Here is a 26,289-nt window from a genome sequence, read left to right as displayed (position 1 = left end):
TTTTTTGTCGTATCTTCCGTTTTATGATGCGCCAAATGTTTTCTATGGGTGAAAGATCTGGACTGCAGGCTGGCCAGTTCAGTACCCAGACCCTTCTTCTACGCAGCCATGATGCTGTAATTGATGCAGTATGTGGTTTGGCATTGTCATGTTGGAAAATGCAAGGTCTTCCCTGAAAGAGACGTCGTCTGGATGGGAGCATATGTTGCTCTAGAACCTGGATATACCTTTCAGCATTGATGGTGTCTTTCCAGATGTGTAAGCTGCCCATGCCACACGCACTAATGCAACCCCATACCATCAGAGATGCAGGCTTCTGAACTGAGTGCTGATAACAACTTGGGTCGTCCTTCTCCTCTTTAGTCCGAATGACACGGCATCCCTGATTTCCATAAAGAACTTCAAATTTTGATTCGTCTGACCACAGAACAGTTTTCCACTTTGCCACAGTCCATTTTAAATGAGCCTTGGCCCAGAGAAGACGTCTGCGCTTCTGGATCGTGTTTAGATACGGCTTGTTCTTTGAACTATAGAGTTTTAGCTGGCAACGGTGGATGGCACGGTGAATTGTGTTCACAGATAATGTTCTCTGGAAATATTCCTGAGCCCATTTTGTGATTTCCAATACAGACGCATGCCTGTATGTGATGCAGTGCCGTCTAAGGGCCCGAAGATCACGGGCACCCAGTATGGTTTTCCGGCCTTGACCCTTACGTACAGAGATTCTTCCAGATTCTCTGAATCTTTTGATGATATTATGCACTGTAGATGATGATATGTTCAAACTCTTTGCAATTTTACACTGTCGAACTCCTTTCTGATATTGCTCCACTATTTGTCAGTGCAGAATTAGGGGAATTGGTGATCCTCTTCCCATCTTTACTTCTGAGAGCCGCTGCCACTCCAAGATGCTCTTTTTATACCTAGTCATGTTAATGACCTATTGCCAATTGACCTAATGTGTTGCAATTTGGTCCTCCAGCTGTTCCTTTTTTGTACCTTTAACTTTTCCAGCCTCTTATTGCCCCTGTCCCAACTTTTTTGAGATGTGTTGCTGTCATGAAATTTCAAATGAGCCAATATTTGGCATGAAATTTCAAAGTGTCTCACTTTTGACATTTTATATGTTGTCTATGTTCTATTGTGAATACAATATCAGTTTTTGAGATTTGTAAATTATTGCATTCTGTTTTTATTTACAATTTGTACTTTGTCCCAACTTTTTTGGAATCGGGGTTGTATTTAAAGAACAGGGATCTATCAAAGTCTGATCTTCACAACACATGTTTGTGGAAGTGTATCATGGCACAAACAAAGGAGATTTCTGAGGACCTCAGAAAAAGCATTGTTGATGCTCATCAGGCTGGAAAAGGTTACAAAACCATCTCTAAAGAGTTTGGATTCCACCAATCCACAGTCAGACAGATTGTGTACAAATAGAGGAAATCCAAGACCATTGTTACCCTCCCCAGAAGTGGTTGACCAACAAAGATCAGTCCAAGCGCAAGGCATGTAATAGTCAGCGAGGTCATAAAGGACCCCAGGGTAACTTCTAAGCAACTGAAGGCCTCTCTCACATTGGCTAATGTTTATGTGCATGAGTCCACCATCAGGAGAATACTGAACAACAATGGTGTGCATGGCAAGGTTGCAAGAAGAAAGTCACTGCTCTCCAAAAAGAACATTGCTGCTCATCTGCAGTTTGCTAAGTATCATGTGGACAAGCCAGAAGGCTATTGGAAAAATGTTTTGTGGACGGATGAGCCCAAAATAGAACTTTTTGGTTTAAATGAGAAGTGTTATGTTTGGAGAAAGGAAAACACTGTATTCCAGCATAAGAACTTTATCCCATCTGTGAAACATGGTGGTGGTAGTATCATGGTTTGGGCCTGTTTTGCTGCATCTGGGCCAGGATGGCTTGCCATCATTGATGGAACAATGAATTCTGAATTATCCCAGTCAATTCTAAAGGAAAATGTCAAGACATCTGTCCATGAACTGAATCTCAAGAGAAGGTGGGTCATGCAGCAAGACAACGACCCTAAGCACACAAGTTGTTCTACCAAAGTATGGTTAAAGAAGAATCAAGCTAATGTTTTGGAATGGCCAAGTCAAAGTCCTGGCCTTAATCCAATCGAAATGTTGTGGAAGGACCTGAAGCGAGCAGTTCATTTGAGGAAACCCACAACATCCCTGAGTTGAAGCTGTTCTGTACAGAGGAATGGGCTAAAATGCTTCCAAGTCGGTGTGCAGGACTGATCAACAGTTACCGCAAATGTTTAGTTGCAGTTATTGCTGCACAAGGGGGTCACACCAGATACTGAAAGCAAAGGTTCACATACTTTTGCCACTCACAGATATGTAATATTGGATCATTTTCCTCAATAAATAAATGACCAAGGATAATATTTTGTCATTTGTTTAACTGGGTTCTCTTTATCTACTTTTAGGACTTGTGTGAAAATCTGATGATGTTTGAGGTCATATTTATGCAGAAATATAGAAAATTCTAAAGGGTTCACAAACTTTCAAGCACCACTGTAGTACTTTGTATAAAATATAAATATAACTAAAACACACTCACATGCTCACAACACCTGGACTTAAAGAAATGATCAAATATAGAATGTACAGTCAGGCTATTAAAACAGTAATATAAAACATAAGGGGGAATGAAACAATTAGCATACACTCAGCAAAATAAGGGTATCTTAATTTAGCCAACAGATGCAAGTTTAATATATAAACATTTGGTTGGTCTAGTCCTCTGAGTAACCGAAAGAAATTCAAAAAGTGTTGCAGCTTTCTCCAGTCTTCCCTACAATATACAGCAAAGGGGAATGAAACAGAATTAGAGTAGGTACACTCGACAAATTAATGCACTCAGGTAAAGTGTAAAATGGCAAATAAAAAGGTATTCATTGTTAATTAAATGTTGTTTTGATTTAATTTGACAGTATATGCAATGTAAGAGTTAACCAGAGTTAATAAGCATGAGTTAATTTGATGGTATAGATTATTTTATCATAAATTATTAGCTCACCAAGTTAATTTCTCAGCAATGTAAAACAGTGTAATAACAATGAAATAACAGGTATAATAATGGTGTGAAAACAGTGCAATAACACTTTTATAAAAGATGCTGTAATGTGTTTTAACAGGTATAATAATGTGTAATAAGTTGTGCAGTAACAAGCCTGATTAGCAGTGTAATAACAATGCAACAACTAGTGCTATAACAACGTAATAACAAGCATAATAAGCGCATAATACCAATGTAATAACAGATGTAACATGTTATAACACATGCAATAATAATGTAATAACATGTGTAATAAGCAGCGTTTAACTGTGTAATGTGTGTAATAACAATGTAATGCATGTAATAGTGTATTATATAATAATGTAATAAGTGGTGTAATAATAGGTGTAATAATGATGTTATAACACATTAATATTAGACAACGAACATTGTCTCTGTATGTGGTTTCCCCAAACTCACTCATGAGATCTCTTCAGAGCAACTTTGCTAAGCGCTTCTTTGCAGTGCGCATCCTTGCTAAAGGCATTAGTAGTTGCTAAATGCAGTCAATGAGGTCACATGCTGTTCGTTTTTAACAAAAAAAAAACAATGAAATATCTCATCTCATTTCATTATCTCTAGCCGCTTTATCCTGTTCTACAGGGTCGCAGGCAAGCTGGAGCCTATCCCAGCTGACTACGGGCGAAAGGCAGGGTACACCCTGGACAAGTCGCCAGGTCATCACAGGGCTGACACAGACACAGACAACCATTCACAAAGAAATGAGCAGGCACAGGCAAAACTTTTTACTTAATTATTTAGCTTATTATTTACTCATTCTTTCATGTGAACTTTTGTTCATTGAATTAAAAACACATTCACACCTACGGTCAATTTAGAGTCACCAGTTAACCTAACCTGCATGTCTTTGGGGGAAACCGGAGCACCCAGAGGAAACCCACGCGGACAACATGCAAACTCCACACAGAAAGGCCCTCACCGGCCACGGGGCTCGAACCCGGACCTTCTTGCTGTGAGGCGACAGCGCTAACCACTACACCACCATGCTGCCCACAATGAAATATAAAGTGCTTAGAATGTGTTAATATATTCTATCGTCATTAAGCATTACATACATGTGTGATAATTAATAATTGAAACTATTTTACATTTTGACAATAACTTTTTATTTCATGTTTTTAATTAAATGAACAAAAGTTCACATGAAAGAATGAGTAAATAATAAGCTAAATAATTAAGTAAAAAGTTTTGCCTGTGCCTGCTCATTTCTTTGTTACCCAGTAAAGAGCTTAATCTCCATTATAAATTGGCATACAGCTGAGTGGTATTTGGCATATAAAGGAGGTATCTATCCCATCACCTGTTTCCATCCATTGATTGTGAGAGTCCCTTAGAGCCGCATGCTCAGTCTGTTTATTCAACTGTGAGGAGATGCTCTTTGCTGTGAAAAAGTAATCCAGATACTTTGTAAGTTAAGAGCAAACTAAAGTATTACTTTGGCTATGATGGTGTTTTGGGGGGGGGGGAAACGTTAGCTTAATGATGGTTCTTAAGAGGCAGTTAAAGATGCTCTTAGCCTTAAAAGGCTTTCAGGAAACCCACCCAGCTGTCTCCCTCTCTCTTTCTCTATCTCTGTCTTTCTGTCTCTCCCTTTTTCTCTGTCTGTCTGTCACTCTCTTTTTCTCTCTGTCTGTCTCTCTCCCTGTGTGTGTGTGTGTGTGTGTGTGTGTGTGCGTGCGTGCGCGTGCGCATGCGCGCGATGATGATGATGATGATGATGATGAAGAACAGGTGACAAGCTGCTGCTGCTGAACACCAGAGCTAATCACGTGTGTGATGATGAATTGTGCTCCCACTTAAAAATGCTGTGTATCATTGTTGTTGGTGTTAATTCAGAAGATTTGAAATGAATAAATAAACATAAATAAGGCTTGTAATGTGTATGGGAATGTAGCTTTAAGTCCATGGCTGTATCACTGGGGATGAACAGAAGAGGGCAGCACATCAACAAATCAGTACAGCACTAGAGTGCAGTGTGTACTGTACATTCATATTGATGTGGGGTGAGGAGGGGTGACAGCTGTTGACAGGAAGAAGATTTTCAAGTTAGCAATGAGTCATGTTATTGATTGCATTTGAAGCAGGAATTTTTTACATCCAATCACAGTCATGATGTTAACAAATAAATCCGGCAATTTAGTGATATCTCCACAGTTGTGGTCTTGACTGTTCTTTAAATAAAATCCTAAGTCCTCTATGTCTGAGACCAAGACTGAGTAAAAATGTGGTCCCTTCCGAGACAAGACCAAGCCCTTCAATAAGTAGTTTTGAAGCTGGTCTCAAAACCAAGACCGGTCTCAAGTACTACAACACTGACTACAACTGAGGGTCAGGTACAATGCTTGTTGGGTGGCTGGCCAGGGTTGGATCTTTTCCTGACTGAATTGTTGGCTAAATTATATCTGTGGGTGTTCACCATTTTAAAACAAAATGCTCAGATGTTTTCCTCCATTGAATACAAAAACGATAAAGGATCACAAACTTTGAGCAGCAATTTGTAATTGTTCACATTTTAAAATCTCTTCACACACTTATCAACATACACAATAGATAATCAACTAATTCTACCAGAAACCTAGTTGGTAAGACATACTCTTAACCTCCTGTTCATGATCACTATTGACTACAGCTGGTAGCTTCTCTGTGCCAATATAGAAGGGTTTGTTTGACAAGTACAAGTTATGGGGAAGTGTAACCACTTTGCCAAGGTCTGGAAAAATATCCAAACTTTCACCCTCAACTGAGAGGAAATTTGTTCAGATAGTCAGGAACAAACCAGGAACTACCAAGGCACAGGCCTGGCATGAACTGGAAGCAAGTTTTACATTGCCATGGACTGTCAGTAAACCTGCTGAAACTGTCCAAACTACAAACATGGACATCGTGGACTACACTCCCCAGAACTCACAATGCCCTCTGTCTCCCGATTATTGAACTCAGCTGTCACTCATCATTCCAATTAGTCCCCCTGCCTATATAAACCTCTCTCTCACACCACTCCATTGTGAAGTATCGTTCTGCCTATATCATTTCATACCAAGCCTTGTTGTTTTCTGACTGACTCTCATTCTACTGACTCTTGCGTCTCTGTTTTCCGTTTTCGCTCTTTGTCTTTCCCCCTTAATGCTGTTTGCTGATCACCTGACCTTCGCTAGTTCTACGACTCTGATTCTCGTCTCAGGTTTTGGCTCAGACACTGTTTGCTCCTTGTCACTCTTCTGCGCATACATCTGTAAGTGCCTGCACTGTGACACTGAGAGGCTGCTGTCCAAGAAAGAAGGCCCTGCTTCAAAATTGATACCTTCAAGCTTGACTAAAGTTTACAGCTGACCTCACAGATAAAGAAAAATTCTTATGGTGAAATCTTTATGGTCAGATAAGTCAAAGATTGAGTTGTTTGGGAATGGTGAGGTGGTGCAGTTGTTAGCACTGTTGCCTCACAGCAATAAGGTTCTGAGTTTGAACCTCCCAGCTGACTAGGGCCTTTCTGTGTGGATTTTGCATGTTCTCCCTCTACTTGTGTGGGTTTTCTTTGGGTATTCTGGTTTTCTCCCATAGTCCAAAGACATGCTGATTAGATCAACTGGCTACTCTAAATTGCCCAGAGAATGTCAATGAATGTGAATGGTTGTTCATCTCTATGTAAGCCCTGCAATAGATTGGTGTACCCTGCCTCTTGCTTGAAGTTAGCTGGGATTGGTTCCAGCTCACCCATGAAGATGATGGATGGATGAGTTGCTTGACCATGATGACCAGAAGTATGTTTGAAGGAGTAAATGTGAAGCATTCAACCCTAAGAACACTGTACCAGCTGTTAAGCATGGTTAAACAAAGTGGATGGAATAATGAAGAAGGAAGACTACCACAGAATTCTTCATCATAACCTCAAACCATCAGCTAGATGATTGAACTTTGGACACAATTGATTGTTCCAGCAGGACAATGAACCTAAACACATTGTGATAGTTCGTATGGGTGGGTGGAGCACAGAAGGACGGCAGGCCAGAACTGAGTTCACAAAACTCTTTTTTATTGTCACACTTTTCAGCGTCACACTCTCCCAGACACTCAGACACATGCACACACATCAGTCGTCTGGTTGGGAAGAGAGCTCCCTCTGCTCTCGCTCTCTCTCCTTAAATAGGGCGCCGTCACTGGGGAAGACACACAAACACATTAATTAACATCAGGTGCAGTGATTCTGCCACTTACCTTCCCTGACTCTGCCCTCCGGTCACAGACCGATGCTTGACCATGCCCCCGCTGCCACATACCCCCACCGCCCGACTCAGGCCGGGCGGCTGTCCGGCCTGCAGCCGAATCCCCCCCCCCCTTGACGGGAGAGGAAGTCTGCCACGACCATCTGCGCCCCCGGCCTTTGGATCACCTTGAAGTTAAAGGGTTGGAGTGCCAGATACCAACGGGTGATCCGCACGTTGGCATCCTTCATGCGGTGGAGCCACTGGAGGGGCGCGTGGTCCAAACAGAGGGTGAAAGGGCATCCCAGCAGGTAGTAATGGAGGGCAGCCCACTTGATCGCCAGGCACTCTTTCTCAATGGTGCTGTAGCGCCCCTCACGCACCGACAGCTTCCGACTGATATACAGTACTGGGCAATCCTCCCCCTCCACCTTCTGGGACAAAACAGCCCCCAGCCCTCTGTCCAACGCATCTGTCTGTAACATAAAGGGGAGAGAAAAGTCAGGGGAGTATAAAAGTGGCCCCCCACACAGTGCAGCCTTTACCTCAGAAAAAGCCCGCTGGCATTGCTCCGTCCACTGGACTGGATCTGGTGCCCCCTTTTTAGTCAGATCAGTCAGCGGGCTGGTGACATCCGAATAATTAGGTATAAACCTACGATAATAGCCAGCCAGCCCCAGGAACTGTCTCACCCCCTTTTTGGTCTTGGGCCTCGGGCAGGCCGCAATTGCTGCTGTCTTGTTAATTTGGGGATGCACCTGCCCGTTGCCCAAGTGGAAGCCCAGATACCGTACTTCCACCCGCCCAATCGCACACTTCTTCGGGTTGGCTGTGAGACCCGCTCGCCTCAGCGACCTAAGGATGGCCCTCAGATGTTCGAGGTGCTTCGGCCAGTCATTACTATAGATAATAATGTCGTTGAGGTAGGCGGCCGCATAGGTGGCATGGGGGCGGAGGACCCTATCCATCAGCCGCTGAAACGTAGCAGGCACTCCAAACAGCCCAAAAGGAAGTGTGACAAATTGGTGTAAGCCGAACGGTGTGGAAAAGGCCGTTTTTTCCCGGGATAATGGAGTCAAGGGGATCTGCCAGTAACCCTTTGTTAAATCCAGTGTCAAGTAAAAGCGAGCCATGCCTAGTCGATCGAGCAACTCATCAATACGAGGCATTGGGTACGCGTCGAATTTAGACACCGCGTTGACTTTTCTATAGTCTACACAGAACTGGACCGACCCATCGGCCTTGGGTACCAAGACCACCGGGCTGCTCCAGTCACTGTGGGACTCCTCAACGATGCCCATTTCGAGCATGGCCTCGAGTTCTTCCCAAACCACTTTTTTCTTGTGTTCGGGTAACCTGTAAGGGCGGCTACGCACTACCACCCCCGGGGGTGTCTCAATGTGGTGCTCTATGAGGTTGGTGCGGCCGAGCAGGGGCAAGAACACGTCAGAAAACTCGGTCTGCAACTGGGCAACCTCCGCGAGTTGGGTCGGGGAGAGGTGGTCTCCACAGGGGACCGGAGAGGTACGTGATGCCAATGTTCCCTTTTGAACCTCCGGCCCCAGCTCCGCCTTCTCTGGAACCACCGACACCAATGCCATGGGGACCTCCTCGTTCCAGAGTTTGAGCAGATTGAAGTGGTAAATCTGTAGCTCCCCACCCCTATCCGTTCGCCTCACCTCATAGTCAACGTCCCCGACTCGCCGTGTGACCTCAAAGGGTCCTTGCCACTTGGCAACCAATTTGGAGCTCAATGTGGGCAACAGTACGAGTACCTTATCTCCCGGTGTGAACTCCCTAAGGCGCGTACCCTTGTCGTACAGGCAGGTTTGTCGTTCTTGGGCCTGCCGCAAATTCTCCTGAGTTAGGTGCATGAGTGTGTGGAGTTTTGCACTGTTCGGTTTTCTGTGGTTTTGTCCCCACCGAAGAGGGCGCTAGAAGAGCGAGACTTGGGTATAACTCAGTGTCCAAAATGTTTTGTTTATTTTTCTCTCTTTACTTGTGACACGGCAGCAGGTTATAAACCTGTGGAAAACACCGAAGTTGTGCTATGCATTAGATGCCATAATTATATAAATAACAAATAGAAAGTCATTGTAATATAAATGAGCAATCCATATAAATACACACAAATGCATCCTTAAAGCATCAGCAAATTACTGTATAAATATCTGCAGCTTGTATAAATAATTAATCTTTAAAGCATTACCAACAAGATCCATAAACATCAACATTAGAATGCACAACAGCTAATTTGTATAACAAACAACAGACATTACACTTAATCCATTTCGTTACATACACAACACCAGAGCCATTACTACAATTATCACGTTCAAAGTAGCAGAGACAAGAACCCATTTACAAAGCCGAGTAAGTGAACCACATCTCCCATCATGCACTACTGGAAATAACTACGACTACAGCCCCCAGAATGCAACGCGAATCAGGAAGCAAAGTGCAATAGCGCTTCCATTCAAAAGTTTGTCCCGTCATCTCAGACAAGTAAACTTAAGCATTAATCGGAGGATTAAAACAACGCACTAGCCAAGCGACCATAGTGACAAAGTCATTAACTTCTGACCAGTTGAAAAACAGCAGCTGACGATCAAGCAGTTAACAACAAACCAGCGAGAGAATATTAAACCCAGCACCTTACCGGTGATGTGCGTCGCTCTTCCAGCATGCAATTGGATTTTGTCTCTGTGCGTGCTCGCTCCCGTTTATCAACACATTTCACGGAATATTACCAGCCAACGGCAAGCCAAAACACCAAACCAGGTGAGTGTCCCCACCCACCTAATCAGCTGAGCAACATTACTTGTGATCACCCATGTGTTGACGTTTTCTACCCTCCACCAAAATGACAGTGCGCAAAACATGCACGCAAGTCAATAATGTATTGGATTTCATTTTTACTTTGTGAAGGTCCCTCCTCCCAATTTTCCCGCAGCATATCTAGAATGCCACGCGGCTTACGCCCATATAACAATTCAAACAGGGAGAACCCCGTGGAGGCTTGGGGGACCTCTCGCACTGCAAATAGCAAGGGTTCGAGCCATTTATCCCAATTATGTGCGTCCTCACTTATGAATTTTTTAATTATATTCTTGAGGGTGCGATTGAACTGTTCAACTAAACCGTCCATTTGTGGGTGATACACGCTGGTGCGGATCGGCTTAATACCCAACAACCCATACAGTTCGTTCAGTGTACGTGACATAAACGAGGTGCCTTGGTCAGTCAGAATCTCTTTCGGGATTCCAACTCGGGAGATAACGCGGAAGAGTGCCTCCGCAATACTGCGTGCTGAGATATTGCGAAGAGGCACTGCTTCCGGGTATCGCGTTGCATAGTCCACCAGAACTAATATAAAGTGGTACCCTCGTGTTGACTGATCTAATGGCCCGATGAGATCCATCCCAATTCTTTCGAATGGGGTCTTGATTAATGGGAGAGGGCGCAAAGGCGCTTTTGGAATGGCCGCTGGATTTACTAACTGGCATTCGCGGCACGCTGTACACCACTTACGGACATCGCCGCGAATCCCTAGCCAATAGAACCAGGCCATTATTCGGGCTAGTGTTTTATCCTGCCCTAAGTGTCCAGCCATGGAATTAAAGTGAGCCGCCTGGAATATCAATTCCCAGCGGCTCTTCGGAATCAAAAGCTGCGTGACTCGCTCTTTAGTCTGAGTGTCCTGCATCACTCGGTATAACCTATCCTTCATAATCGCGAAGTAGGGGAAGGACAGGGTGGCGTTTGGCTGGAGCGTTTGACCATTGATTACTCTCACTTGGTCAAACGCATGCCGTAGAGTCTCGTCTCGCGACTGCTCTAATGGAAAATCCATGAGGGATTCCCCAATAGAGAGAGGAGGAGCCAGCGGCTCCTCACTCTGATGCGGAGATGACATAGACGGCTCTGTGACAGCTGCTCCCGCCAACGCGACACCGGGACCTCCCCCTGTTAAACTATGGGAGGACCCACTCTTCACTAAGTGTGTCATTAAATCCCGAAATCCCGGCCAATCAGTCCCCAAAATTATCGAGTGGGTAAGGCGAGGATTAACCACCGCCTTCACTATAAATTTTTCCCCTCGAAAAAGAATGTGGACCGATACTAGAGGGTAGTTGTGAACATCCCCGTGCACACACAACACCTTCACCAATTGGGCTCCCCCCAATGCCTCGTCTTGCACCAGGCTTTGGTGGATTGAGGTCTGATTACAACCAGGATCCACCAACACCTGATATGTATCCCCTTGGACACTCACCGGTATGCGATACACTCCGGCCCGATCGAGGGCGGCTCCTGGCACATTGGGGATCCGAACCACCGTGCCCACCTCCATTACCGAGCACTGCTGTTGGAGGTGGCCCGGCTTCCCGCAGCGACAGCAAACCGGCCTGGGCTTCCTCTCTGCACTAGTGCTCTGGGGCTCACTCACCTGAGGGGGGGGAGAGACAGACACAGAAGGGAGAAACGGGAGGGCACCGCGGGTGCGGCGGGCTGGCTGGGGTGGCGCCGGCCCCCGCCTCCGCGGTGGGGGAATGGGGCGAGGAGGAAACACAGGAGGAGGGGGAGAGAGAGAGAGAGAGAGAGAGGAGAAGAGAGAAGAGGTTGTCTGCTGTCCTGCCATCGGTTCAGCCGCCAAACGGTCCTCCGCCAGCTCGATTGCCTGATCCAGTGACGCCGGGTGGTGGCACTGGACCCACTCTGCGGTTCCTGCTGGTAAACGCACGATGAACTGCTCCAGTACCACCTGGTCGATGAGTCCCTCGGCGTCGCAGTTGTCGGCCCTCAACCACTGCCAGCAGGCGTCCCGGAGTTGCTGGCCAAACGCAAACGGCCGGCCGACTTCCTCCAAGCGCAAAGTGCGGAAGCGCTGACATTGTTGCTCGGGGGTGCGCCCCACCCGCTGGAGGACGGCCCGGCGAAGGTCCGCGTAGGCCAGCTGGCGGTCGGCGGGGAGCTGTAGCGCAGCCAGCTGCATCTCTCCCATTAGCAGGGGGAGGAGGCGCGCCACGTGCTGTTCCACCGGCCACCCTGAGGTCTCTGCTACCTGCTCAAAGAGCGTGAGGAAGGCTTCGGGGTCGTCCTGCAGGCCCATCTTCGTGAGGGGGAGGGGCCCGTGGCGGTGGAGTTGGTGGACCCCGCTGACGCGAGGAGGTGCTGGAACGCCCGACGATCTTCCTGTTGTGCCAGCACCAGGGCCTCAAACCGTTGTTCTTGCTCCTTTTGGAGGGCGAGCAGCGCCTGGTGCTGGCTCTGTTGGGCCGTGGTGAGGGCGTGGATCAGGACTGCGAAGGGGGAAGACTCCATGGGGCTGTTCTCTTCTGTGCTCTTCCCGGGTTTCAGCACCACTGTGACAGTTTGTATGGGTGGGTGGAGCACAGAAGGACGGCAGGCCAGAACTGAGTTCACAAAACTCTTTTTTATTGTCACACTTTTCAGTGTCACACTCTCCCAGACACTCAGACACACGCACACACATCAGTCGTCTGGTTGGGGAGAGAGCTCCCTCTGCTCTCACTCTCTCTCCTTAAATAGGGTGCCGTCACTGGGGAAGACACACAAACACATTAATTAACATCAGGTGCAGTGATTCTGCCACTTACCTTCCCTGACTCCGCCCTCCGGTCACAGACCGATGCTTGACCACGCCCCCGCTGCCAGACACATCAAAGCTGGTTGTGGAATGGATAAAGCAAGCTAATGTTAAGCTTTTAGAATGACCTTCCCAAAGTTCTGACCTCAACTCTATATCAAAAATAGGTAGACTGTTCTTAATAGTTGGGTTCATGCTAGGAAACCAACAAATGTAATTGAAGTCTGCTCGTTCTGCCAAGGGGTGGCACGGTGGTGTAGTGGTTAGCACTGTCACAGCAAGAAGGTCATGGGTTCGAGCCCAGTGACAGATGAAGGCCTTTCTGTGTGGAGTTTGCATGTTCTCCCCATGTCTGCATGGGTTTCCTCCAGTTGCTCCGGTTTCCCCCACAGTCCAAAGACATGCAGGTTAGGCTAATTGATGGCTCTAAATTGACCATTGGTGTGAGTGTGAATGGTTGTTTGTCTCTATGTGTCAGCCCTGCGATGACCTGGTGACTTGTCTAGGGTGTACCCATAGTCAGCTGGGATACGCTCCAGCTTGCCTGCGACCCTGTATAGGAAAAGCAGCTACAGATAATAGATGGATGGATAGTTCTGCCAAGAAGAATGGTTAAACACCCAATCAGAATTCTGCCAGAAGCTTGTTGTTAACTACCAAAAGGGTCTGGTCAAGGTGAAACTTGGGAAATTTTACCAAATATTAGGTGTGCTGTATGTACATTTTTGACCTTGTGTTGATGCCAGAAAACCCAAAATAAATTAAAACTTGTGTACCAAATTCTTGTTTTTTTTTTAAATTAAAGATGTATGTTGTTCAAGCATTCTGCCACAGAAAAAGAATAGTTCAAAGAAATAATTGAAAGCCCAATATTGCTGTAACATTCATGTCCATGATGAGTGTATGTAAACTTCTGGCTGTATATATGCGTAAAAAAGTCTACCCACTAATTTTTTTTTTTTACTAATTATTAGTTACAGATCCCCAGGGCCATTCTGAAATCCTTTGTAAATTTGCAGATTTCATCTAAAATCTGGTTGTTTCTTTATAGAAAGCATTATACAAAGCATTACATAAAGCAACAGGTGGTGATCAGTTGACAGCCCAGACAGTGCATTCCAGCACCCCACCCAAGGACTCCAAGAAGGCCAGATACTGTGAACTGATGTTCAGCACAAAAGTTCAAATAACAGTCAGTGTTGTTTGAACACTGTCAGATAGTTTCCCTGATCTGAAACCCTTTCATTTCCTCAGGAAAACTACAATGTTTAAGCTCCAAACAGGAGGGCTATAATTAAACCCACACGTGCCCACCCAGGGCAATTCCAGAGTGGAATAGAGTCCAGCCCCTCTCCAGGAGATTGGTTCCAGAACCCGTACTTTGTGTTGAGGTGAGCTCGACGATATCCAATTTGCCATGAGAGACCCTATTTCCCCTTCAACAACATAGCTCATAGGATCACTTGGGCAATCAAACCCCTCCACCACAATAAGGTGGTGGTTCATGGCAGGGCTTTGTATCATTTTAGGGAGTTTTTCCTTGCTACCATCACCTCTTGCTTACTCATTATGGGTAAATTTAGAAATTGAACATGTATATCTGGGCAGCACGGTGGTGTAGTGGTTAGCGCTGTCGCCTCACAGCAAGAAGGTCCTGGGTTCGAGCCCCGGGGCCGGCGAGGGCCTTTCTGTGTGGAGTTTGCATGTTCTCCCCGTGTCCGCGTGGGTTTCCCCCACAGTCCAAAGACATGCAGGTTAGGTTAACTGGTGACTCTAAATTGACCGTAGGTGTGAATGTGAGTGTGAATGGTTGTCTGTGTCTATGTGTCAGCCCTGTGATGACCTGGCGACTTGTCCAGGGTGTACCCCGCCTTTCGCCCGTAGTCAGCTGGGATAGGCTCCAGCTTGCCTGCGACCCTGTAGAAGGATAAAGCGGCTAGAGATAATGAGATGAGATGAGATGAGATGAGATATCTGGGCAGCACGGTGGTGTAGTGGTTAGCGCTGTCGCCTCACAGCAAGAAGGTCCGGGTTCGAGCCCTGTGGCCGGCGAGGGCCTTTCTATGTGGAGTTTGCATGTTCTCCGGGTGCTCCGGTTTCCCCCACAGTCCAAAGACATGCAGGGTAGGTTAACTGGTGACTCTAAATTGACCGTAGGTGTGAATGTGAGTGTGAATGGTTGTCTGTGTCTATGTGTCAGCCCTGTGATGACCTGGCGACTTGTCCAGGGGGTACCCTGCCTTTCGCCCATAGTCAGCTGGGATAGGCTCCAGCTTGCCTGCGACCCTGTAGAACAGGATAAAGTGGCTAGAGATAATGAGATGAGACATGTATATCCTATATTTATTTTTCTGTATAGCTGCTTTGTGACAATGTCCATTGTCAAAGCAACATTAAGTAAGAGTTTTACCTTAAAATATCAGCTTCAAAATCATTTTGATGGTCTTGACTTGGCGACACAGTGGTGTAGTGGTTAGCACTGTCGCCTCACAGCAAGAAGGTCCGGGTTCGAGCCCCGTGGCCGGCGAGGGCCTTTCTGTGCGGAGTTTGCATGTTCTCCCCGTGTCCGCGTGGGTTTCCTCCGGGTGCTCCGGTTTCCCCCACAGTCCAAAGACATGCAGGTTAGGTTAACTGGTGACTCTAAATTGACCGTAGGTGTGAATGTAAGTGTGAATGGTTGTCTGTGTCTATGTGTCAGCCCTGTGATGACCTGGCGACTTGTCCAGGGTGTACCCCGCCTTTCGCCCGTAGTCAGCTGGGATAGGCTCCAGCTCGCCTGCGACCCTGTAGAACAGGATAAAGCGGCTACAGATAATGAGATGAGATGGTCTTGACTTGTAATAGAGAGAATGGCTTGTCTTCCATTCTGAGCCCATGCCCAGTTCGCCAGTTATAGCACTATGGACCTCTGGCAGGGCATCCATGAGGCTTCTCATCAGAACTGTATAATGCTTTATGGCACCATGAGAACTGTGTAATGCATTATGGCATGACAGGCAGCTTCCAAAATTGGGACGTCTACAACCCTGATTCCAAAAAAGTTGGGACAAAGTACAAATTGTAAATAAAAACGGAATGCAATAATTTACAAATCTCAAAAACTGATATTGTATTCACAATAGAACATAGACAACATATAAAATGTCAAAAGTGAGACATTTTGAAATTTCATGCCAAATATTGGCTCATTTGAAATTTCATGACAGCAACACATCTCAAAAAAGTTGGGACAGGGGCAATAAGAGGCTGGAAAAGTTAAAGGTACAAAAAAGGAACAGCTGGAGGACCAAATTGCAACTCATTAGGTCAATTGGCAATAGGTCATTAACATGACTGTGTATAAAAAGAGCATCTTGGAGTGGCAGCGGCTCTCAGAAGTAAAGATGGGAAGAGGATCACCAATCCCCCTAATTCTGTGCCAACAAATAGTGGAGCAATATCAGAAAGGAGTTCGACAGTGTAAAATTGCAAAGAGTTTGAACATATCATCATCTACAGTGCATAATATCATCAAAAGATTCAGAGAATCTGGAAGAATCTCTGTGCATAAGGGTCAAGGCCGGAAAACCATACTGGGTGCCCGTGATCTTCGGGCCCTTAGACGGCACTGCATCACATACAGGCATGCTTCTGTATTGGAAATCACAAAATGGGCTCAGGAATATTTCCAGAGAACATTATCTGTGAACACAATTCACCGTGCTATCCGCCATTGCCAGCTAAAAGTCTGTAGTTCAAAGAAGAATCCGTATCTAAACATGATCCAGAAGCGCAGACGTCTTCTCTGGGCCAAGGCTCATTTAAAATGGACTGTGGCAAAGTGGAAAACTGTTCTGTGGTCAGACGAATCAAAATTTGAAGTTCTTTATGGAAATCAGGGACACCATGTCATTCGGACTAAAGAGGAGAAGGATGACCCAAGTTGTTAACAGCGCTCAGTTCAGAAGCCTGCATCTCTGATGGTATGGGGTTGCATTAGTGCGTGTGGCATGGGCAGCTTACACATCTGGAAAGACACCATCAATGCTGAAAGGTATATCCAGGTCCTAGAGCGACATATGCTCCCATCCAGACGACGTCTCTTTGAGGGAAGACCTTGCATTTTCCAACATGACAATGCCAAACCACATACTGCATCAATTACAGCATCATGGCTGCGTAGAAGAAGGGTCCGGGTACTGAACTGGCCAGCCTGCAGTCCAGATCTTTCACCCATAGAAAACATTTGGCGCATCATAAAACGGAAGATACGACAAAAAAGACCTAAGACAGTTGAGCAACTAGAATCCTACATTAGACAAGAATGGGTTAACATTCCTATCCCTAAACTTGAGCAACTTGTCTCCTCAGTCCCCAGACGTTTACAGACTGTTGTAAAGAGAAAAGGGGATGTCTCACAGTGGTAAACATGGTCTTGTTCCAACTTTTTTGAGATGTGTTGTTGTCATGAAATTTAAAATCACCTAATTTTTCTCTTTAAATGATACATTTTCTCAGTTTAAACATTTGATATGTCATCTATGTTCTATTCTGAATAAAATATGGAATTTTGAAACTTCCACATCATTGCATTCCGTTTTTATTTACAATTTGTACTTTGTCCCAACTTTTTTGGAATCGGGGTTGTATAAGAAGCCGCCTATATATCTTATAAGCCTATAAGAAGAAGCTAAATACATACAGTTAGGTCCATAAATATTTGGACAGAGGCAACATTTTTCTAATTTTGGTTCTGTACATTACCACAATGAATTGTGAACAAAACAATTCAGATGCAGTTGAAGTTCAGACTTTCAGCTTTAATTCAGTGGGTTGAACAAAATGATTGCATAAAAATGTGAGGAACTAAAGCATTTTTTTAAACACAATCCCTTCATTTCAGGGGCTCAAAAGTAATTGGACAAATTAAATAATTGTAAATAAAATGTTCATTTCTAATACTTGGTTGAAAACCCTTTGTTGGCAATGACTGCCCGAAGTCTTGAACTCATGGTCATCACCAGACGCTGGGTTTCCTCCTTTTTAATGCTCTGCCAGGCCTTTACTGCAGCGGTTTTCAGTTGCTGTTTGTTTGTGGGCCTTTCTGTCTGAAGTTTAGTCTTTAACAAGTGAAATGCATGCTCAATTGGGTTGAGATCAGGTGACTGACTTGGCCATTCAAGAATATTCCACTTCTTTGCTTTAATAAACTCCTGGGTTGCTTTGGCTTTATGTTTTGGGTCATTGTCCATCTGTATTATGAAATGCCAACCAATCAGTTTGGCTGGATTTGAGCACACAGTATGTCTCTGAATACCTCAGAATTCATCCGGCTGCTTCTGTCCTGTGTCACATCATCAATAAACACTAGTGACCCAGTGCCACTGGCAGCCAGGCATGCCCAAGCCATCACACTGCCTCCGCTGCGTTTTACAGATGATGTGGTATGCTTTGGATCATGAGCTGTACCACGCCTTCACCATACTTTTTTCTTTCCATCATTCTGGTAGAGGTTGATCTTGGTTTCATCTGTCCAAAGAATGTTCTTCCAGAACTGTGCTGGCTTTTTTAGATGTTTTTTAGCAAAGTCCAATCTAGCCTTTTTATTCTTGAGGCTTATGAGTGGCTTGCACCGTGCAGTGAACCCTCTGTATTTACTTTCATGCAGTCTTCTCTTTATGGTAGATTTGGATATTGATACATCTACCTCCTGGAGAGTGTTGTTCACTTGGTTGGCTGTTGTGAAGGGGTTTCTCTTCACCATGGAAATTATTCTGCAATCATCCACTACTGTTGTCTTCTGTGAGCGTCCAGGTCTTTTTGCATTGATGAGTTCACCAGTGCTTTCTTATGTACCAAACTGTAGATTTTGCCACTCCTAATATTGTAGCAATATCTCGGATGGGTTTTTTCTGTTTTCGCAGCTTAAGGATGGCTTGTTTCACCTGCATGGAGAGCTCCTTTGACCGCATGTTTTCTTCACAGCAAAATCTTCCAAATGCAAGCACCACACCTCAAATCAACTCCAGGCCTTTTATCTGCTTAATTGAGAATGACATAACGAAGGAATTGCCCACACCTGCCCATGAAATAGCCTTTGAGTCAATTGTCCAATTACTTTCGGTCCCTTTAAAAACAGGGTGGCACATGTTAAGGAGCTGAAACTCCTAAACCCTTCATCCAATTTTAATGTGGATACCCTCAAATGAAAGCTGAAAGTCTGGACTTTATGTCCATGTCCATTATATAACTATAACTTGAATATGTTTCAGTAAACAGGTAAAAAAACAAAATTTGTGTCAGTGTCCAAATATACAGTGGTGCTTGAAAGTTTGTGAACCCGTTAGAATTTTCTATATTTCTGCATAAATATGACCTAAAACATCATCAGATTTTCACACAAGTCCGAAAAGTAGATAAAGAGAGCCCACTTAAACAAATGAGACAAAAATATTATACCTGGTCATTTATTTATTGAGGAAAATGATCCAATATTACATATCTGTGAGTGGCAAAAGTATGTGAACCTTTAGGATTAGCAGTTAATTTGAAGGTGAAATTAGAGTCAGATGTTTTCAGTCAATGGGATGACAATCAGATGTGAGTGGGCGCCCTGTTTTATTTAAAGAACAGGGATCTGTCAAAGTCTGATCTTCACAACACATGTTTGTGGAAGTGTATCATGGCACGAACAAAGGAGATTTCTGAGGAACTCAGAAAAAAGCGTTGTTGATGCTCATCAGGCTGGAAAAGGTTACAAAACCATCTCTAAAGAATTTGGACTCCGCCAATCCACAGTCAGACAGATTGTGTACAAATGGAGGAAATTGAAGACCATTGTTATCCTCCCCAGGAGTGGTAGACCAACAAATATCACTCCAAGAGCAAGACGTGTAATAGTTGGCAAGGTCACAAAGGACCCCAGGGTAACTTCTAAGCAACTGAAGGCCTCTCTCACATTGGCTAATGTTAATGTTCATGAGTCCACCATCAGGAGAACACTGAACAACAATGGTGTGCATGGCAGGGTTGCAAGGAGAAAGCCACTGCTCTCCAAAAAGAACATTGCTGCTCGTCTGCAGTTTGCTAAAGATCATTTGGACAAGCCAGAAAGCTATTGGAAAAATGTTTTGTGGACGGATGAGACCAAAATAGAACTTTTTGGTTTAAATGAGAAGCGTTATGTTTGGAGAAAGGAAAACGCTACATTCCAACATAAGAACCTTATCCCATCTGTGAAATATGGTGGTGGTAGTATCATGGTTGGGGCCTGTTTTGCTGCATCTGGGCCAGGACGGCTTGCCATCATTGATGGAACAATGAATTCTGAATTATACCAGCAAATTCTAAAGGAAAATGTCAGGACATCTGTCCATGAAATGAATCTCAAGAGACGGTGGGTCATGCAGCAAGACAACCACCCTAATCACACAACATCCCAGAGTTGAAGCTGTTCTGTACGGAGGAATGGGCTAAAATTCCTCCAAGCCGGTGTGCAGGACTGATCAACAGTTACCGCAAACGTTTAGTTGCAGTTATTGCTGCACAAGGGGGTCACACCAGATACTGAAAGCAAAGGTTCACATACTTTTGCCACTCACATATATGTAATATTGGATCATTTTCCTCAATAAATAAATGACCAAGTATAATATTTTTGTCTCATTTGTTTAACTGGGTTCTCTTTATCTACATTTAGGACTTGTGTGAAAATCTGATGATGTTTTAGGTCATATTTATGCAGAAATATAGAAAATTCTAAAGGGTTCACAGACTTTCAAGCACCACTGTATATGGACCTAACTGTATTCTCAGTACAGACATCATGGCAGTCGAGATGAAGAGACCAAAGTAGACACTGTTGGAGGAAGCCAGAAAGAGAAAAAGAGAGTGTGACCGAGTAAGAGACCAGACAAGAGTAAGTCTTTAACTGGCTTTTACTCTTTGGTGAAAGCTGAGACAGATAAATGGCTGCAAGACAGACACCGAGCTGGCCTTCATTCTGTTGAACTAGTAAGTAATATTACGTTAGCTGCCTTGCTGTGTGTTGAGTTGTTGCACTTGCTTCATGTTTGGCTGTGTTAACACTCAAACATTGGTACTGGTAATAAGATATTTTGTATCAGTTGCTGTCTAGCTTCATTGGCTAGCTGGCCACCCAAGTTTGCATCACCTTGTGTCAGGGGCATCCAAGTTTTCTCAGCTCATCGTGAAATTTTATTAGAAATCTGGGCAAGAACCTGGGAAAGTCAAAGTTCTGGACACTCAGGTAAAGAGAATGACAGAGTCAGCTGATCAACACTTGATGATGACTTCGATTTGTTGCATAGGGTGCCAGTCAGATTTAGCTGGTATCCTCGGCCTTCCAGGACCTGGAAATCTGTAGTCAGGGATAGAGAAATATGGGCTTACCTTCTCAGCCTGTTGTCACTCTGACCCCCAGTGAATGAATGAATAAATGAATGAATGAATGAATGAATGATCAATTAAATATTCACTGGATTTTGAGAAACAGAGCATTTTTATTTTTCATTTTTTGCAAGTTCAATAAATAAAAACTTTATACCAAACTTCCGATAAAATTTCTGCTTAGAATGTAAACAAACCAGTGAAATGACAGCAGCAATTTGTGAAAAATGTGATAAAAATAATTCTTACCATCAAATACTTTTATTCCATATTTTGTTGTTTTTGGGGGAGGGGTTTGTATTTTTTTTTGGGGGGGGGGTTGTTTTTGAGTACAGTTTTTATTTTGTCCTGGTTGGTTGAGCAACACGCTCTGCCATTTTGTTTTTCCCTACTCATGGTATTACTGGGTTTCAGTCACATGATTTTTCTTAGCAGTTTTACCGGAAGTGAAATAGCTGGTGGTCTAAACGGCTGCTGTAGTGCAAACAACTAGCAATAACTTATCAGAGTATGTTCATAATCTAGAAGCCACTGCTTGCTTTAGATATATTTAGAAGATTGCTATGTGCAATGGAATAGACCCCTACAGTCTGGGAAAGAAGGATTTGTCATATGATCTCAAAAACTACCCTTCAGTCAAGTTCCCTGACATCTCGAACTATATGGTGTTGCAGACATCTTTCTACACCGCAAAACAGATGAAAGCATGGAAGAGTATGGAGGCTTACAACTTTTGTGTATGTGGCTGGGTAAAAGACCTCGGTATCAAGTCGCTGCCGAATGAATCCTGTATTGTTTTTGCCCGTGTATGTTTCTTTTTTTTAAGCTTTTCGTTCACATCTTTACAACAAAGCGCTGCAAGTTGAAGTGTAAACAAACAACAGTTCGCTTGATTCTCACTTGTGTTGGCTCTTATCTCTCAGGTAAATCATTCACAAAGATCATCAGAAACCCCTTTAAAGACCTGGATCTTAGTTAAACAAGACAGAGACGTGATCACGGCGCATTGTAACTGTATGGCTGGGTAAGAATTTTGTCGTGACTTTCATGCATATGGACTTTGTGAGGGATGATGAGTAAACAAAGAAACAGCTGGGGACTTTAGCGCTTTGTGACTAAAAAAAAGTACCGTAAAATAACGACACATAGCAAGACTTGGAAAACACTCAGGCCATAGCTGAGATGGATATACAAACCTTTCACGAAGTGATCACTGAAAACTCGAGCATACTTCGACTCGGCTCCTTTCGATTTCAGTAAGAGGTTCAAAAGCCACCTTTCTCGACGTCTTTTTGTGAAATCCTGTGTTCGTTCACCCTTTTTTATTAGTTCACGGGGAACCCTTTTATCAGTTTCACAATTTGAACAGCCTAAAACAACGCAAGCGTAAGGCATTTTTCATGCAAGCAGTGCACCTTCTCCGTGCAAACGCTTTGTCAACTGAGCTTTGGTAGACCACCAGCTAAAGTTTTGAATAACTAATGAGGCGGATATGACGTCACGTGAAACCCAGCAATATGAGCTGATAGCCTAGTAGTAAAGTAGCCAATCAGAGCGCGCCGATTGCTTATATCCAGTGAATGTGGATAGGATAAATCTTTTTATCAGGATGAATTGGGGGCGGCGCGGTGGTGTAGTGGTTAGCGCTGTCGCCTCACAGCAAGAAGGTCCTGGGTTCGAGCCCCGTGGCCGGCGAGGGCCTTTCTGTGTGGAGTTTGCATGTTCTCCCCGTGTCCGCATGGGTTTCCTCCGGGTGCTCCGGTTTCCCCCACAGTCCAAAGACATGCAGGTTAGGTTAACTGGTGGCTCTAAATTGACCGTAGGTGTGAATGTGAGTGTGAATGGTTGTCTGTGTCTATGTGTCAGCCCTGTGATGACCTGACGACTTGTCCAGGGTGTACCCCGCCTTTCGCCCGTAGTCAGCTGGGATAGGCTCCAGCTTGCCTGCGACCCTGTAGAACAGGATAAAGCAGCTAGAGATAATGAGAGACGAGATGAGATGAGGCTGATGATCCATCTCTGAGGTTTGAGTGTTGTTTGTGTGGCTCGGAGCCTCTCGGCCGTTAGATGGCGCTGTTTTTGCGGGTCTAGTTGCCACGTCACCCGCCAACCTGTCAATAGTAAAGATGGCGGCCTCCATCCGGGAAAAACAGACAGGTCTGTTCATTTCTTGGGGAATCATTTTAGAACGAGTAGAGCGTTTATTATATTTATCCGAATGCCTTTACATTTAAAACGGACCTCTGTGGCCTTATAGCCATAGCAGTTAATAAATAAAACATGTTGTAATTTCAGCTACCTAGCAGCTAGCATTCTGGTTAAGTGTCCAAGCTAATAACCGACTTGCATTTATAGAAGCCGACGATTTGTGAAATGTCTTTAAAATATTTATCTTTGACCGAGTATGTCACTGGTTTTTTAATATATATTCCTAAAACATACATAGTGGTAAACTAGCATCATGGATGAAGTGACTTCACATCAGCGTTACAGGTTTGGCGAGCTGGCTAATCAAAACATCTGAGCCTCGGTGTTTTGCTCGTAATTTTACACATTTAACGAAATATCATGGCGTTTAAATAACACTCTGACTCCGGTATTAGGAGTGAAGAAGAAGAAGGCTGGACTGTAAAGAGCAGGATATGTGGTGAGAGAGAACACGAAGCATTTCCGGGAAACAGTGTTTTGAATCTCTGTGAAGACGTGTGAGGAGAGGACTCCCTAAAGTGAATGACGCATGAAATGGAATGACGAATGACAGGTAGTAAATTTGAACAATAAATGGTCCCTTGTCATTCAGATTCTTACAAATGGAATAACGATTGAAATCTTTAGTTTTAGACCTCCCTAGGATAAGATAAGTGGGTGCTTGGTGGGATATCAGCTTTTACAAATGGAATGACAGGGTTTCTATATGTATTGACTGACTTTGAGCTAATGTTGTCAGTGATCTCACCTTTTACAAATGGAATGATAAGGTTTCTAGGTGGAATGACATACTTTGAGGCAATGTTATCAGTCATATCAAATTAACAAATGGAATGACATTGTTTCTAGGGTTAGGGTTAGGTTATAGGTGATATCACTGATAACATTGCCTCAAAGTATGTCATTCCACCTAAAAACACTGTCATTCCATTTGTAAAAGGTGATATCACTGATAACATTAGCTTAAAGTATGTCATTCCACTTAGAAACAGTGTCATTCCATTTCATGAGCTGAAAGCATGTCATTCCACCTACATTTCAATCGTTATTCCATTTATAAGAATCTGAATGACAAGGGACCATTTATTGTTCAAATCACTAGCTGTCATTCCATTTCATGCGTCATTCACTTTAGGGAGTACTGTGAGGTGTGCTTTTAGGAAAGTCCACCCTGATAACTGCGACATATAAACATAATATAATCCTCCTTTCAAAATTAAATACCTTTTTCACACACACACAGTGCTGAGCGTAAATGAGTACACCCCTTTTGAAAAGTAACATTTTAAACAATATCTCAATGAACACAAACCATTTCCAAAATGTTGACAAGACAAAGTTTAATATAACATCTGTTTAACTTATAACATGAAAGTAAGGTTAATGATGTACCTTAGAATACATGGACGGCACGGTGGTGTAGTGGTTAGCGCTGTCGCCTCACAGCAAGAAGGTCCTGGGTTCGAGCCCCGTGGCCGGCGAGGGCCTTTCTGTGCGGAGTTTGCATGTTCTCCCCGTGTCCGCGTGGGTTTCCTCCGGGTGCTCCGGTTTCCCCCACAGTCCAAAGACATGCAGGTTAGGTTAACTGGTGACTCTAAATTGACCGTGAGTGTGAATGGTTGTCTGTGTCTATGTGTCAGCCCTGTGATGACCTGGTGACTTGTCCAGGGTGTACCCCGCCTTTCACCCGTAGTCAGCTGGGATAGGCTCCAGCTTGCCTGCGACCCTGTAGAACAGGATAAAGCGGCTAGAGATAATGAGATGAGAGAATTTATATTCTTTCATATAAACATTAGTAGGCCCTTCACAGAAATACAAAGAGCTGCAGAGCTCGGCATCCATTCGCCTCATGACACGGTGGTGTAGCGCTCAGTAGCTGTCCAATGAGATACGATGATCTCTCCCACCGTCAGAAGTGACCCCAGGCGCTCCTTTCCTACGCCAATCGGATGGAACTTTTAACCGGTAACTGGCACTTCCCGTGTTGTGCCGATGTCTAGCAACAACGCTGGAGTGTCCGCTACAGGCCTGGGCGGGATATATGGAGACCTTGGGCTGCCCAGGCCTCAAGATCCCCATCCTGGCATTGCTGGTAGGATCCAAAGGAAAGGTTAGACCGATACAATTTGGTACCAGCGCAGCTGCAGGAGTTACTGGAAAGTGGCGCTGTGCACCATCAAACCGCCTTGGGGCGCCACTCCGGATTTGTCCTCAGGGTTGACTCCCAAAGCCTTTCTCGTGAATGGTAATGCTGCAAGGTTTGGAATCAGGGTTTTCCTTCCCCTAGATGAACTTCCTTCCCAGGCTAACGAGCTCCATCAACCCGAAGCAACTGGTTTGGAGGTGCCAGTGACCCACCTTCACCCCTTAACCTGTCAGTAGAAGCAGTTCCACCGGACTTAGAAAGTAAGCCACACTAGCAGGCCAGGAGCTGGACTTAGTTGTCAGAGGCTATTTGAGATGCACGGCATATGGAAACACTTTATAGATAGTGGGAGCTTATCCCCACTATCGCCCCCGGCTATGACAACCTTGGAACCAAGGCTGCAGAGCACAGAGAGGGTATTAGAAATAATCTATTACTTTGAGTGTACCGATTTAACATTTTACCTAATTAGTGCTAATTAAATACTACTTTGCATAATTTATTTTTTACTGATTTTTTAAAAATTTTGTATTCAGTATATAACAGTCTATGTGCCTGCCAATTTCCATGTACATATCTTGAAAAATAGAAAAGTTGTTAAGAGAAAACACTCGATCTCATTCGTTAATGAGGC

At 44.4% G+C, this 26,289-nt stretch overlaps 1 protein-coding gene across 2 annotated transcripts in view; it reads left to right on the top strand.

Annotated features, from left to right (window-relative positions):
* Positions 1 to 23,411: 23,411 nt before the first annotated feature.
* The window catches only part of scfd1 (sec1 family domain containing 1), a 73,561-nt gene continuing 70,683 nt past the window's right edge, over positions 23,412 to 26,289 (top strand). Inside the window, exon 1 of one of the 2 annotated variants that reach the window (XM_060933919.1) lies at positions 23,412 to 23,458. In XM_060933919.1, the coding sequence (XP_060789902.1) occupies positions 23,428 to 23,458 (31 nt within the window). In that variant the 5' untranslated portion in view covers positions 23,412 to 23,427. Of the gene's footprint in view, positions 23,459 to 23,904; positions 23,949 to 26,289 lie in introns of those variants that run through there. The other variant, XM_060933921.1, reaches the window with a different exon arrangement.

The sequence above is a fragment of the Neoarius graeffei genome, chromosome 11 (assembly GCF_027579695.1).
Source record: "Neoarius graeffei isolate fNeoGra1 chromosome 11, fNeoGra1.pri, whole genome shotgun sequence".
Taxonomy (NCBI): Eukaryota; Metazoa; Chordata; class Actinopteri; order Siluriformes; family Ariidae; genus Neoarius; species Neoarius graeffei.
This window is presented reverse-complemented; position numbering and strand designations above follow the sequence as displayed.